The sequence below is a fragment of the Aptenodytes patagonicus genome, chromosome 1 (assembly GCF_965638725.1).
Source record: "Aptenodytes patagonicus chromosome 1, bAptPat1.pri.cur, whole genome shotgun sequence".
Classification (NCBI taxonomy): Eukaryota; Metazoa; Chordata; class Aves; order Sphenisciformes; family Spheniscidae; genus Aptenodytes; species Aptenodytes patagonicus.
In genome coordinates, this window is record NC_134949.1 from 200,415,919 (window position 1) to 200,429,351 (window position 13,433).

General features: G+C 41.9%; 1 protein-coding gene across 3 annotated transcripts in view; it reads left to right on the forward strand.

Moving 5' to 3' along the window:
• The first annotated feature begins 1,368 nt into the window (after window positions 1–1,368).
• CCDC169 (coiled-coil domain containing 169) overlaps window positions 1,369–13,433 on the forward strand; it is a 35,618-nt gene continuing 23,553 nt past the window's right edge. For 2 of the 3 annotated variants that reach the window (XM_076364251.1, XM_076364252.1), the window contains exons 1-4: window positions 1,369–1,445; window positions 7,137–7,219; window positions 7,665–7,775; window positions 7,868–7,908. In XM_076364251.1, coding sequence (XP_076220366.1) covers window positions 1,369–1,445; window positions 7,137–7,219; window positions 7,665–7,775; window positions 7,868–7,908 — 312 coding nt within the window. The remainder of the gene's footprint in view (window positions 1,446–7,136; window positions 7,220–7,664; window positions 7,776–7,867; window positions 7,909–13,433) is intronic. The other variant, XM_076364253.1, reaches the window with a different exon arrangement.

The window sequence follows — 13,433 nt, forward strand, 5'->3', positions numbered from 1 at the left end:
TTGGCTTGCTGCTCGCGCAACAGAATTAATTTTGAGTAACTAAGAAACTATACCCTTTGGTTTTTCATAGTACACCAGTAAAGCAAAATTACAGCCCATCTCCTTCCTGAGAAAGTGAACAGATAGTTTCTCTAGTGAGTACTAGGTCCCATGAAATGGTGAGTTGATCTAAGAGCATGCTAATCACTCCTAGTTTCACCCTGTCCCTTACATCATCTCTGGCGCTTTTCTGAGGAGCTGGTGAGCCATTTCAGCTCAATAACCAGCAGAAACTGCAAGCATTTTCCCTGATGTAAGTCTTCTAGGTTTCATGAGCTGTACTGGCTTGTTAGAGAGTTACACGAATGTCAGAGCTGGCACTGAAGCAACCAGAGAAGGCGACAGGGAGAGCCTGACAGAGGTAGTGCAGCATTAAGCTGTTAGATTCATTCAGTCCACCCCATAAAGCTTTACCTTGAGAAAGCCATGAACTGCTCTGAAATTCCTTGTTTGAAAAATGCAACATCAAACATATTTAAGCATGAATCCGGACCATTGTAAGATAATTAAAATATTAGCCAGTATATGTTGACTAATTAACTCCATTGACTTGATCAGTGATGATTAAGACCAGTTATTCTAAGCTTTTCTGTCCTGTCTCAAGTTAGGTACCTGCAAACTAGTTTATGTACAGCACAGATCACAATTATCAAGGGTGCTAGGTGCTCTTTTAAGACCAGGCCCTGCCGTGCTCTGCCTGCCTTCACATGTGGGTCAAAGCGTTTATTTAAAACTGTGCTACTTTCCATCCAAAAGAAATGTTCAAAAAAAATCTGCACATACTTGTGTTTCCCAGGTCATGAAAAGCTTAGCACACCAACAGTTCATCCTACATGGTCAAAACTCTTTAACTGGGCCAAAACTGTGTCATATTTTCCCCATACATTTCTGGTGCTGCCCAAACCACATGCTGGGGACTTCCCGGGACAGAGGGAAGAAAAAACTCATCAAACGAGGGGTCGTTACAGCAGCGACTGGCGGGAGCTGCTACAAATGTGTGCAGACTGAACGACACAGCACAGGTCTCGGCCGGAGGAGGTGAAGGCGACGCCGGTTGCCTGGCGGGTGTTCGCGCCCGACCCCCATCTCCCCCTCTCCGCTTTCCCTAAGCAGCGAGAGCCGCCGCGGCTGCGGAGACTGGGGTCGCCCGCCCCGAGGGGTGACGGGGCCGGGGGCCAGGACCACCACCCGCCCGCCTGTGGCCACACCGCGGCCGCGGGAGGGCGGGCCGCGCCGCTTACTCAGGCCTCCGCCGGGCGCGCAGCGGCCGTTACCCCACGCAACGGTCGCCGACGCCGGGGTGCGCGCGGGGCGGGGACGTGCGGCGCCATGGGGGAAGGCGGCGGCCGCCGGGTGGCAGACCCCGACCGCCTGGCGCTGGAGCTGGGACGGGAGAGGCGGAAGAAGTGAGTGCCCGGCGGGGGACGGGGCTGAGGCCGGGCACCGCGGCGGCCAGCTGCTCCGGGGAGCCGCGCCGGAGGACTGGCCGGCCGGGGGCTCCTGTCGCTTCCCTGCGGCAAAATGGCGGCTGTTGCCTTGAGTGGGTGCTCCGGCTGATGCGGTGGGTGGGTGGGTGGGTGGGTAGCGGCTTGGGAGGCCGTGTGCGTCCCAGGAGGTCCCACAGCTCGGCTCGGCTGTGCTGGGAACACGGCTGGGACTGGTGAGACAGTGTGGGGCACAGGGCATGGAGGGCAATGGGAACAGCTGGCCAAAGGGCTGGGACTAGCACAAGGAGCCTGAAGAAGTTGGATAAATAATTTTAGCCAAAATGAGGCTGGTACTGAACAGGCATGGAAAAGAGGACTGGGTGTCATGGTTTAACCGCAGTAAGGCAGCTAAACACTGCAGAGCTGCTCGCTCACTCCCCTCCCAGTGGGATGGGGGAGAGAATCGGAAGGGTAAAAGTGAGAAAATTTGTGGGTTGAGTTAAAGACAGTTTAATAAAAAAAAAAAAGGGAAAAGGAAACAGAAACCCAAGAAAAGCAAATGATGCAAAAAAACCAGTTGTGCACCACCAGCCGACCGATGCCAATCCCCAAGCAATGGCAGCCCTGACAAACTCCACTCCCCCAGTTTTATTGCTGAAGATGACATTACATGGTATGGAATATCCCTTCTTTTCAAACTAGTCCTGCAGTTGTGGAGTTTATAAAATGTTTATTCACTAATGGAAAGGGGGAAGCCAATATTAACAGAGTCAAAATGGTTGGGCAGCTTCTGCGTTCAAAATGGCACAAAAAGGAGCTTGGACATATTTGCACCAATGTGTAAGCAAATGTCCTTTTACTAAGTCTCCTGAACAGTAGTGTGTCAGTGTAATATATCAGTTTTCCTCTGCATGCACCAATTTTTTTACCTGGCACACGATCCTGATACTATAGGTGTTCAGGTAAAAAGCAGAATGGTACTGGCTTTGTTTCACTGCTCTGATTTATTTTTTTTTAATTAATGAAAACCTGGATTCTTTATGTACCTTAAGTTCTTGCTGATATCCCTGAGAATCTTCTGCAAGACTGGGCCCAAAGCCCAGGACACATTGTGAAGTGGTGACTTATTTGCCGATGGAAGGAAAATACATATTTAATAAAAACCTTCATTTTGATGGCATGACAGTAAAAGACTTGGTGCTCCAGGTACATTCTGCACCTGTTTCCTGTGTGTAGCTTGTGTGTGCAAAGACAACACCATTATTGCCTATTTCATAGAAGTTAGTTATTCAACTTAACTGTTAATGACCAGGGTTGTTAGACATCTACATCTAAACCAGTGGCATGTATAGTCAATGAATACAGAAAGGCTCTTTGAAGGTGTGATTGATCTTGGGCTGGGTGTTTTAGCATGAGATGACTCACACCCTAGGAGGTACCTGTTTCTCTCCATTGGGTATAAAGCAAGCTGAGGATGACTGTGAGATTGACAGATAGCTGTCTGCATTCCTTCACAGCCATCTCACCCTTGTCATCTTTTTACTGGCTTATTTGATTATTGTGCAATTTAGGCAGTTTGCTAACAGCCCACCTACCACTCTCATTTAACACTCATGAAGAAGAGATTTTTACTTCAAAGAGTAAATTGAAATATCCATGTCCGTAAGGGGTCTGTACCTAAAGTCCCTGCTGATTCTCAGTGATTGTGGATGTAACACTGTGAAATCTTTCAAAGGCTTTAATGAAAGTCAGCTTAAATCTGACTCTGAATTACTGTAATCAAGATTCAGTACAAGTTTTGATTGGGAACTGTCATGGCAAATGTTTCTGAGAGAGAAAGAGAAGGCATCTTGTTAGATGCATCTTGCAGTATACTTCTTAATAGGCAAAGAGGTCTTAAGACATATATTTATGTGTGTCAGCTACTTACTAATGTTCATGGAGTTGTGTGTTAATTCAGCTTGAGAGATTTCAGCTTCTGTGGCTTTCCTGGCAAGGAAAGCTGCAGTATTTTCCCAGCACACTGCTGACTGCAGGTGTCAGAAGTCTGTAGCTTTCAAAACTCTATATGCTCTTCCCTGTGGTGCCTTTTGCACTGCGCAGTATTGTTTCTGCTTTGTTCATAGGTTCTGAAGGCATCTATATATATTGTCTTCTACAGGAATCGGTAAAGGTCTGCCATGTTATAGAGCTGATGCCCTAGAACTGATGATGTGCCTTGAGCTGCTCCTGTAATGTTTCACTGGTTTTTCTCTCCACTATAGAAAATGGCTTCAGACAGTCTTTTGCCTGATAAGTGTACCAGATATCCAGATCTGGATAGCAAAACGTGAGGGAAAATGGCTTTCATCCTAAGTGGCTGTCACTTTCAAGTAAAATAAAACCTGTAAACTGTCTTAAAAGAACCTCAGCAATTTTTTTCTTTTGTCATTTCAATCACAGCCTTCTTATCTGAACTGCACTTTTTTCTCCTTTTCTTCACAAGAGCTTTCTTGTTATGCTTAGTATGCAAGGATGTAGTTAAGTTCCCCTGATGACTTAAATGTGAGCTTCCAGGATTTATGGGCTTTCTTCTGTGATGACTATAAATTGTCCATTGACATGGGAAAGATTCATAGGCCTTGAATATGTCTAATTATGTTTAACACATGTGAGGCTGCAGGTAAAGTCACACCACAGTCCCTCTAAGTACAGACCAAGTCTGTGTTTGGGCAGGCAGCTATATACAGCTGCATTAAATTCACAGTAACAGATACAGGGCATGACCGTCACTTCCTATCACAGTTAGAAATAACTCCAGAAATGCAAAATACTCCAATACATTAAAAAGCTGAAGTATTTATCAAGCCGCTCAAAGTGATTTATTTCTACATCCCTTCTCTGTCAGTGCAGGGACTGTAATTTACTGCATATATGCTGACTGAAATAGAGAGGTTTCACTCTGGCTATTTTCTGGGTGCTATTGGAGTATTAAATGTTTAATAATAACTAGATTTTTTTAAAAACTGATTTCAATTGCCAAATGAAAATAAGACTTTCTGTCAGTGTAGCAATTGCAGTCTAACACCTGACATTTTATCATTTCTGTACATATCTTCATCAGGACAAAATATAATTGGAAGTTGGCTGGCAGTTTTGCTAATGGTGCAGAAAGAATAATAAAATCTAATGTAAGAAATGTTGTATATAGTCTTGGAATGGTAACAGAAATTAAAAACTGAAAACATTGGATTTAAAGAACTCATTCTTCCTGTGTTATCCCTCTGCATCCATCTAAGCACCTAGTTAGGATTTGTTTGAAAAGGAAAACAGTTTCATTTTGATACAGCTCAGCTCTAGTTACAGCTTTGACTGTGTCTAATTTACAGTGTTATTTCCTTCCAAAAATCCCATTTTAACACTCACTGTCGTCATAATTTCCTCTTTTCCAAGCACTGAGAGGTTGATAGAAATCTGCTTTATGGATACCTTATCTATTTGTATTGGAATTATACCAGCAATGTAGTAAGATTTTGTCTTTCTTCTTCCTAGCCATCTGCCTCTTTCATTTGGAGTGGGAGCAAATAGGCAGCAGCACTCAGATTTCCTTTGGTTTTCCTGCATCTAAGCTTTTTGACTCATGTGTTTCAAGTCTATCCTTTGCTGGGGGCTTTCACCACACCCTTCTTGTCTCCAGCAAATTATGAGTACTTTCATTATTTCTTTGCCTATGTCCTTGCTAACTAATTTAATGTTGGCAGGGACAAAAAGAGCAATGGAGCAAGGAGGGATTGGAAGACCCAGCTCTCCCCTACCATTCAAGATATCTCTTATTGTGCTCCAGTGTGTTTTTTTCTTGCACCGAAAACTTACTTGAATTACCTTAAATTACTCTTCTTTATATTTCTTTGCTATTTCAGCTCTTCAGCCCTCCCTGTTTCTTAGTGATGAGCTCTATCGTCAGAGCTTTGATTTCTTATAGGCTAATTAACTATTTCTTGAAGAGCATTTCTCATTATGAACATGTTCAGAAAGAGAAGATCCATGTTGACATGGAAGCCTCCCTTTAAAAAAAGAACACCAAAAATAGGACAGCACAGTGATCTTCTCTCTTGCATGTTTTAATGAACTAGGCTAAGATTTAAGACATCTATTGTCATATTGGTGTTGTAAAGCGTTTTCCAAAGGGCCTTATTTGCAGAGTTGTGTTCTCAGTTCTTTTGAAATACCTCAATTTGGGCATTGAAAAATGGAGGAACCCAAGAACCATTGGTTGTTTTTTTTAAATCTTGGCCTTCCAAACTTAACTTTAAGGGCAAGACCACAAACTGCTCTTGCATTGTGTTGCACTGTGTTTCTCTTGCAGCTATGCTGGTGTGGGCTGACTTCCTGGGATCTCACAGGCAGGAGCATTTCTCCATAGACATCTCCAAAAATAACCAGGCTGTTGGCATAAATATGGTCAATAATTCGGTTAGTTAGCAGTAATTTCCTCGTGGCATGACTGAGATCATATGATACATTGTAGCACACTAAACTACCATCTTGCCACTTAAAAGGATGAGAGTCATTCAGCACGTTGTATGATGCATGCAGGTGGGTTGTGCTCTCATTAGAGTAAGTCCTCTGCTAGCTTCTGCTTCTGGTCATACCTTCCAAGACAGAAAGAGCCCAGTTGCCATGGTACTTAGTTGTCTGGCTTCCCAGCCAGTATACAGAAGTAATCAATAGGCAAAAATATATTTTCCCACAAGGTTAAGTTGAAGGTACTGAAAAAAATGGTGGCTTTAGCTCCTGTATTTTTTTGTAACACTCATCTTACTTTAATCACTGGCTTTCTTTTCTGATAGTCATAATGCATAGTATGCTTTGATTGGTTTTGTTATGGGTACAATTTAGAAAATAACTATTAATCATTGAGCCACTGTTCAAAATGAAGAATGAATTCAGAATTTCAAATAACACATCTGTCATGGTTTTACCTCAGCCGGCAACTGAGCACCACACAGCCGCTCGCTCACACTCCCCCCCCGTGGTGGGATGGGGGAGAGAATTGGAAGAGTAAAAGTGAGAAAAACTCGTGGGTTGAGATAAAGACAGTTTAATAATTGAAATAAAATAAAGTAAAATAATAATAATAACAATCATAATAAAAGAATATACAAAGCAAGTGATGTACGATGCAATTGCTCACCACCCACCGACCGATGCCCAGCCAGTCCCCAAGCAGCGGCCCCCCCGGCCAGCTTCCCCCCAGTTTATATACTGAGCATGATGTCAATATGGTATGGAATATGTCCTTGGCCAGTCTGGGTCAGCTGTCCTGGCTGTGCCCCCTCCCAGCTTCAAAAAAACATACTCCTTGGGCATCTTCTTTTAGATGAAAAATTAAAGCCGGTGTCTTCTCTACATTTGCTTAATTCTGATGATCTGCTAGACAGTTACTAAATTTTAGGAAATGTTGGTCTTGGTTTTTATGGAAGTAATTTTATTGACAAAGTAGAAATGCTTCTATTGTTTTTAAGGCACTGTAGTATCCATAGAGAAAAATACATTAAAAAACATGGGCAAGATGATGTAATTACATAGGAAAGACCAATAGATGCTTACTCTGAAAATATATTCAATTTATTCTTTTTAATAATAAGATTATTGCAATAGCCAATTTATTGACTTCTCTAAATACCACAGGCAAATGCTTGAAATCTCAGTATTTGAACTGCAAAACACAGTAACAGAACTGGAGAAAAGACTTGGCAGTGTTGAAGATGAAGGTAAGTGAATTGCAACAGTCTCTTGCTAATTGATTAGGAAACACAGACAATTAATTCTTTTGGGTAGGCCCTGCAGCGATACAAATTTTTATTTAGAAATTTAAGTTTTCTCTTTTCAAACATGACTATTATAGGTGTGATGTTGCAAATGTGAAATTAAGGAATACTACATGCTGCATGTTAGCTGTAATTATTAATGAAACTATGAATAACATGAATTCATAGAGTTGGTTACTATTCTGGCCACAGTAAGACCAGTGAAAAATTCCCTTGATTTATATTTTCAAGGTCTTTTATATGCAAAAATCCTCATTATGAGGATTACTAACTGGAGACTCTCTCAGTCTCCAGAAAAAAGTGGGAACAGTTTGAAAAAATGCTAACTTTTACTTGAAATGGCATGAACTAATCTGGGAAACAGAATAACCCTGTATTTCTTTTTAAGGTAGTGAATGGAAAACCAGATATGAGACACAAGTAGAATTGAACAAACAGCTGGAAAGGCAAATTAATATTCTTCAAGAGAAAATAGACCTCATTCGTGGCAATCCAGCAGGTAGAAATGGGTATTCATAACTGGTTTTCAATAGAATTCATGATTATATGCTGAAATTATATCAATGGGTCAAATTTTCTGCTTATTTGTAGATAAATTGTCCATTGTTCGCACCTTTGATCAAATGCCTGTGGTGAGTACTATGGCATTTAGTTGGTTAACAAAAAATCACAGTGTAATTGAAGAACTTGTATAATCTTTGTTTTTTCATGACAGAGAATATCAGCAGCCTGGTCTAGAAACCAAAACAATCAGTCCTGCTTACCTTTATATTATCTGAGATATGCAGTTGCTTATAAATTTATAAAGTATAGAGTAAAATCATTAAATAGGAGGTACGTAAGACCTGAATGTTGGGAGGAATCATGTAGTGAAATTTTTGACTGAGTGAAGGTTGTGTGATTGGACCTGCAGTAAGGCATATGAGACGGAGTAGCTGGACTAGTTCCATGAGTAAATGGAAAAATGTTAAACCTTGATCATTTAGATTGGAAGGGCCCCCTTTGAGATTTTCTAGTCCTCCCCTCCTACTCAAGCAGGGCCACCTACAGCAGGTTGCCCAGCATCATGTCCAGTTGGGTTTGAATATCTCTGCAGATGGAGACTTCACAGCTTCTCTGGGCAATGTGTTCCGGTGTTTGACCACCCTCACAGTAAGAAAAGTGCTTTCTTGCGATCAGATGGAATTTCACGTGTGTCGGTTTGTGCCCATTGCCTCTCATCCTGTCAGTGGGCACCACTGAGAAGAGCCTGGCTCCTTCTTCTTCATTCCCTCCCATCACGTATTTATACACATTGCTGAGATCCCCTGGGGCCTTCTCTTCTCCAGGCTGAACCGTCCCAGCTCTCTCAGCCTCTCCTCATCTGTGCTGGACTTGGTCCAGGAAATCCATATATTTCTTGTACTGGGGAGCCCAGAACTGGACCCAGCACTCTGGATATGTCTAACCAGTGCTAAAGAGAAGGGATGGATCACCTCCCTCAACCTGCCGGCAACATTCTTCCTAACGGAGCCCAGGCGGCCATTGGCCTTCTTTGCAGCAAGTGGCTTACCCACTTTTAGAAATAAGGAAGGCAGATAAGGATGTGATAATGCCTTGTAACATAAGCAGGAATAATGAACATTATGAGGCAGGGCTCTGATGATTTTTATTCCAGTTGCTTATGCTTACAGAAGTGTTTCCATCTTACTTTTTTGTGCTTCAGATTCTGTAAGATTAATGGGAGTTTACTGAGCCTAGAGGCAGCTGCATGCCCTATTAGTGGGAATGATTGTCTGTAGTAAGCAGGGTGTGAATAATTAACTGCTCTTTCTGACCTGATCCATGGCTTTCAGATAGTAAACATTCTTGCCAGTTTTAGTACTGTCCTAGAGACCATGGTGTTTTCGAGGTTGGCAGGATTTTTTGTTTTAAACAGTTAATTAAAAAGAAAACAAAATCTTTCCCATCCCACTTTCCTGTTTCATGGAGTTGATTTGAAAATACAACTGGGATTATATTTGAAGAAAAGTCTTGAAGACAGAACATTGATCTAGAAAATTTACGGTGGAGTCTGCTTCAGACAATGTTATTCCTGTCAGCCTGTAAAGCACAGCCTGGCATGCATGCTTACAGTATCAGAAGTGTTTATTTCCATCCAATTGCTAGTACTCTCTTAAATCCAATTACACCTTGCCAAGCACTCGAAGAGTCATTACCAGTGAGATAATCTCCTTTACCAGCAGCTGGGCTGCACCAGTCCAGTACATTTCTAATCCCTACTAAATACTGCCTTGCCTCCTCACCTATGAGCTATGGTTCTGAGAGGTTTGATTACTGTTCCCACAAAGGAAAGAATGACAGCACAACTGAAAGGTTCATACTGCTAGAAGGAGTCTAGAAGACAGTTTGAAGAGTCCTAGACTTACTCGGCGACACCTAGGGAAGTCTGGAGCCCATGTGCCATGCCGTAGTTTTTTCTTCTGCATTTTTAAGTCCTTCCTTCAGCCTTCCAGCTTAGAGTGAATACATTCTTCTGTTTGCTAGCCGGAGGGGGAAAAAAAGCGCGTAGGGATTTAGTGAAATGTTTCATTTTATCTTGTTTCGATTTTCGGGAGATGGAAAGAGGGGAAGAAAAAAGATGTATTTTGTGGGCTTTGCTGTTTTTGAGTCACTGAAGCTATCAGAAAAGTCTGTATATTTACAGATACTCTTGAAGAATGCAGAGCTGCTTTTTTTTCTTTTAAATTTTAGGAGGTAAAACATTGGTAAAAATAAATACACAGATCATTTTGTGGTGTTTAGGTATATAGGTTTATCCAAATCCTTTTTATGTTTTTGAGAGTTGTTCAGGGGAGTAGGGGGGAATATTTAGCTTCTCCACAGATGAGAATAAAGAGCAGATGTGGTGAGTGGGTGTAGAAAAACAAAGAGCTTTGCAGCCAGTCATCAATCTACATTTGCTCAAAGTAAAAATGCTGAGAGTGGGTATATATAAAATTGTGCGTGTGTGTGTTAAATCAAAAGTACACTATGATATTCAGCTTTCAACTTGCAGTTCCATATGAAGATCTGTGGAAAGATAGCAAAGTGATTCTTCCAGCAAGATGATACAATTTCTAGAATATGGCAACAGTAGACAGTACATTTTGTTTTGAACAACATATTTAGAAAATTAAATAGTATTTGCAAGTCTTTTTAACCTATGTTCCAAAGGAAGTTAGAATTACACAGTTAGAGTTATTAAAAGGACCTCTAATAACTCTTAACTTCCTACACAATTTCAGCTGATTTAACAGAGGAGATATTTCAAAGATACTAAAGAGATTTATCTCACTCAGCTGGTCATTTAAGGTCCTACCATAGTCAATAGAAGGAGAAAAACATGTCCGTAGAGTAATTCATCCCATTTAGAGATAGGTAGCATAAAATATTTTCCTGTTATCAAGCACTACAGGGAAAATAAAAAAAAGATTAGTCATCAGGGACTGTGGCAGTCAGCAAGCTATAAAAACCTAATTGAACAAGAAGAATACAAATGCAAATTCTGGAGTGATGAGCAAGAAGCACAGAGGATTTTCTGTGTTGATAAACTGCAATAATTGTTGCAGATGGCTTGCACTATTTTTGCTTTAGAATTAGAATTGTACTGATGGAATGATTCCTTGCTAAACACCCCTTAACCGTTTAAATATACAATTATCATTCTGAAGTCCTTATACTGACTGAAGATAATCCTTTTTTTTTGTTTCAAAAAAATCCTGTAGGTGTCACATGACAGTAAATGCAGAACCAATACCTTGAACACACAAATTTTTACAGCCAGAGTTTAGAAAATCATTTTTGTGTACTGCGGGCAGATTAAAAATAACCTAAACAGTGACAAGCACAAGGGAGTTCCAACAGTGAAAACTGTTTAGTCAGTAATTTCCTTTATGTCCCAATGAATAATACAAATGTTATACAGTACTTCAGAAATAATTACAGAAGGAGTGCCTTCTCTCTAAAGTATAACATGATGTGAATTTTACTTGCCTCTCTTAAACATGCAGCATTCATTTGTTCGTGTATTTTCATTAAATGAGTTTTGGTGAAATACATGTTCTCTGCTAAGCATAATTTCCCGTATAAGCAGAAAGAAAATTATTCCTTTCTCTCTCATCATTTCTGCAAGAAAGAATCCCTAGATAGCGGCTTTAGTATGCAAATACTGAAAAGCATACTGCAAAATCAGTTCAGAAGAGCACACTCCTGATAGCATTGCCTTAGCAACGCTCTAGTTAAGATTAGCCAAGGAACCAAGGTTTCTGTGATAAATCACCATTTTCAGGAATGTCCAGCACCATAGCTGAGAAAATTCTGACATAAAGGGCCAGATACTTGCTTTGCAAAGCTGCCTTTCTGAGAGCACAGTGACCACAGAACTGAGACCCTCACACAACCACCTCAGGGTTTTTGCTGTCAGTTTTAAACTCTAAGCAGAACATGTGGCAGTGTCACACTGGAGAAAGCATTGGCAACATGACAGGAGGGGAACCTTGGGTTTATGAAAACACGCAACAAAGATTTTGTATTTCAGTAGGTGTTGATAACTGCCTATAGGGAACATCAGCACTTTATAATGGCATAGGAAATATTCACAATTCTTCTAGCAAGTCACTGTTAAATGAACCTTGTTGCTCTTGCTGGATTAAGTCACCAGTAGCTCTATGGGAAGAAGAAATCATAGAATCATAGAATAGTTTGGGTTGGAAGGGACCTCTAAAAGTCACCTAGTCCAACCCCCCTGCTGGGGGCAGGGACATCTTCAACTAGATCAGGTTGCTCAGAGCCCCGTCCAGCCTGACCTTGAATGTTTCCAGGGATGGGGCAGCCACCACCTCTCTGGGAAACCTGTGCCAGTGGTTCACCACCCTCAGCATCAAAAATTTCTTCCTTATATCTAGTCTAGCTCTACCCCCCTTTAGTTTAAAGCCATTCCCCCTTGTCCTGTCGCAACAGGCCCTGCTAAAACGTTTGCCGCCATCTTTCTTATAAGCCCCCTTTAAGTACCGATAGGCTGCAATGAGGTATCCCTGAAGCCTTCTCTTCTCTAGGCTGAACAACCCCAACTCTCTCAGCCTTTCTTCTTAGGAGAGGTGTTCCATCCCCCTGATCATTTTCGTGACCCTCCTCTGGACCCGCTCCAACAGGTCCGTGTCTTTCTTATGCTGAGGGCTCCAGAGCTGGACACAGTACTCCAGGTGGGGTCTCACCAGAGCAGAGGAGAGGGGCAGAATCGCCTCCCTCGACCTGCTGGCCACGCTTCTTTGGATGCAGCCCACGATACGATTGGCCTTCTGGGCTGCGAGCGCACATTGCTGGCTCACGTCCAGCTGGTATCCTATCTTTTCATGAAACTTGGAAGTATTTTGGAGAAAGTTCTGTAGTCTGGTCTGAGTGCCCTAAGCTGTATCCTCCCTCCTCACAGACTTCCCCTTCCTACTCCTTTCACCTGACCTCGGACAAGTATTTTGGATGCCTCCAAGAGACCTTTTTGATTTGCTTTTTTTCCTTTCCTTGTCATGTTTGCATTAGTTGTTCCTCCTGGTGGCCTTGCACAAATCAGCAGACTATTTTACTCAAATCACTTTGTGGTATTCCCAGAGGCAGAATACACTTTGTATTTCAAAGAAAACAATCAGGGAAAAATCTTGCAGTCAAGTGACATTATTATCTGGCTGTTCTCAAGAATTCTTTAGCAATTGACTGGGACCCTAGGATATTTTCCAGAGAAAATGTATAAGGAAGCAACCTGCAGCCTTTTTCAGGCCTACCAGGAGAGACTCTAAGTGAAACGTTTCAGAGTCAGCAACAACTTGTTCTGTCAATCTGAACCACAGCAACGGAGGTCTCCGTTTTAACTTCCTCTTCCCCAAGTCAGCAGATAACCTCTATGAGCAATGCTGTGGAGACCGTTGACATAAGGATTTAGGGTAGCAGTGTCCTACACCTATTACACTGAAGGAGCGTGAACTTTCCACAAAGTCTCCAGGCTGATTTCTTTACCCTGGCCATTGCCAATGCCTGGTGTGAACAGGACACGCTGTGTTCATGTCGTTCAACTCTCGGTCTGGTTTCGACTATAAAGATGATGCTAACCACAAGGGGGCACTTGGCATTTAGACAAGTACAGGGA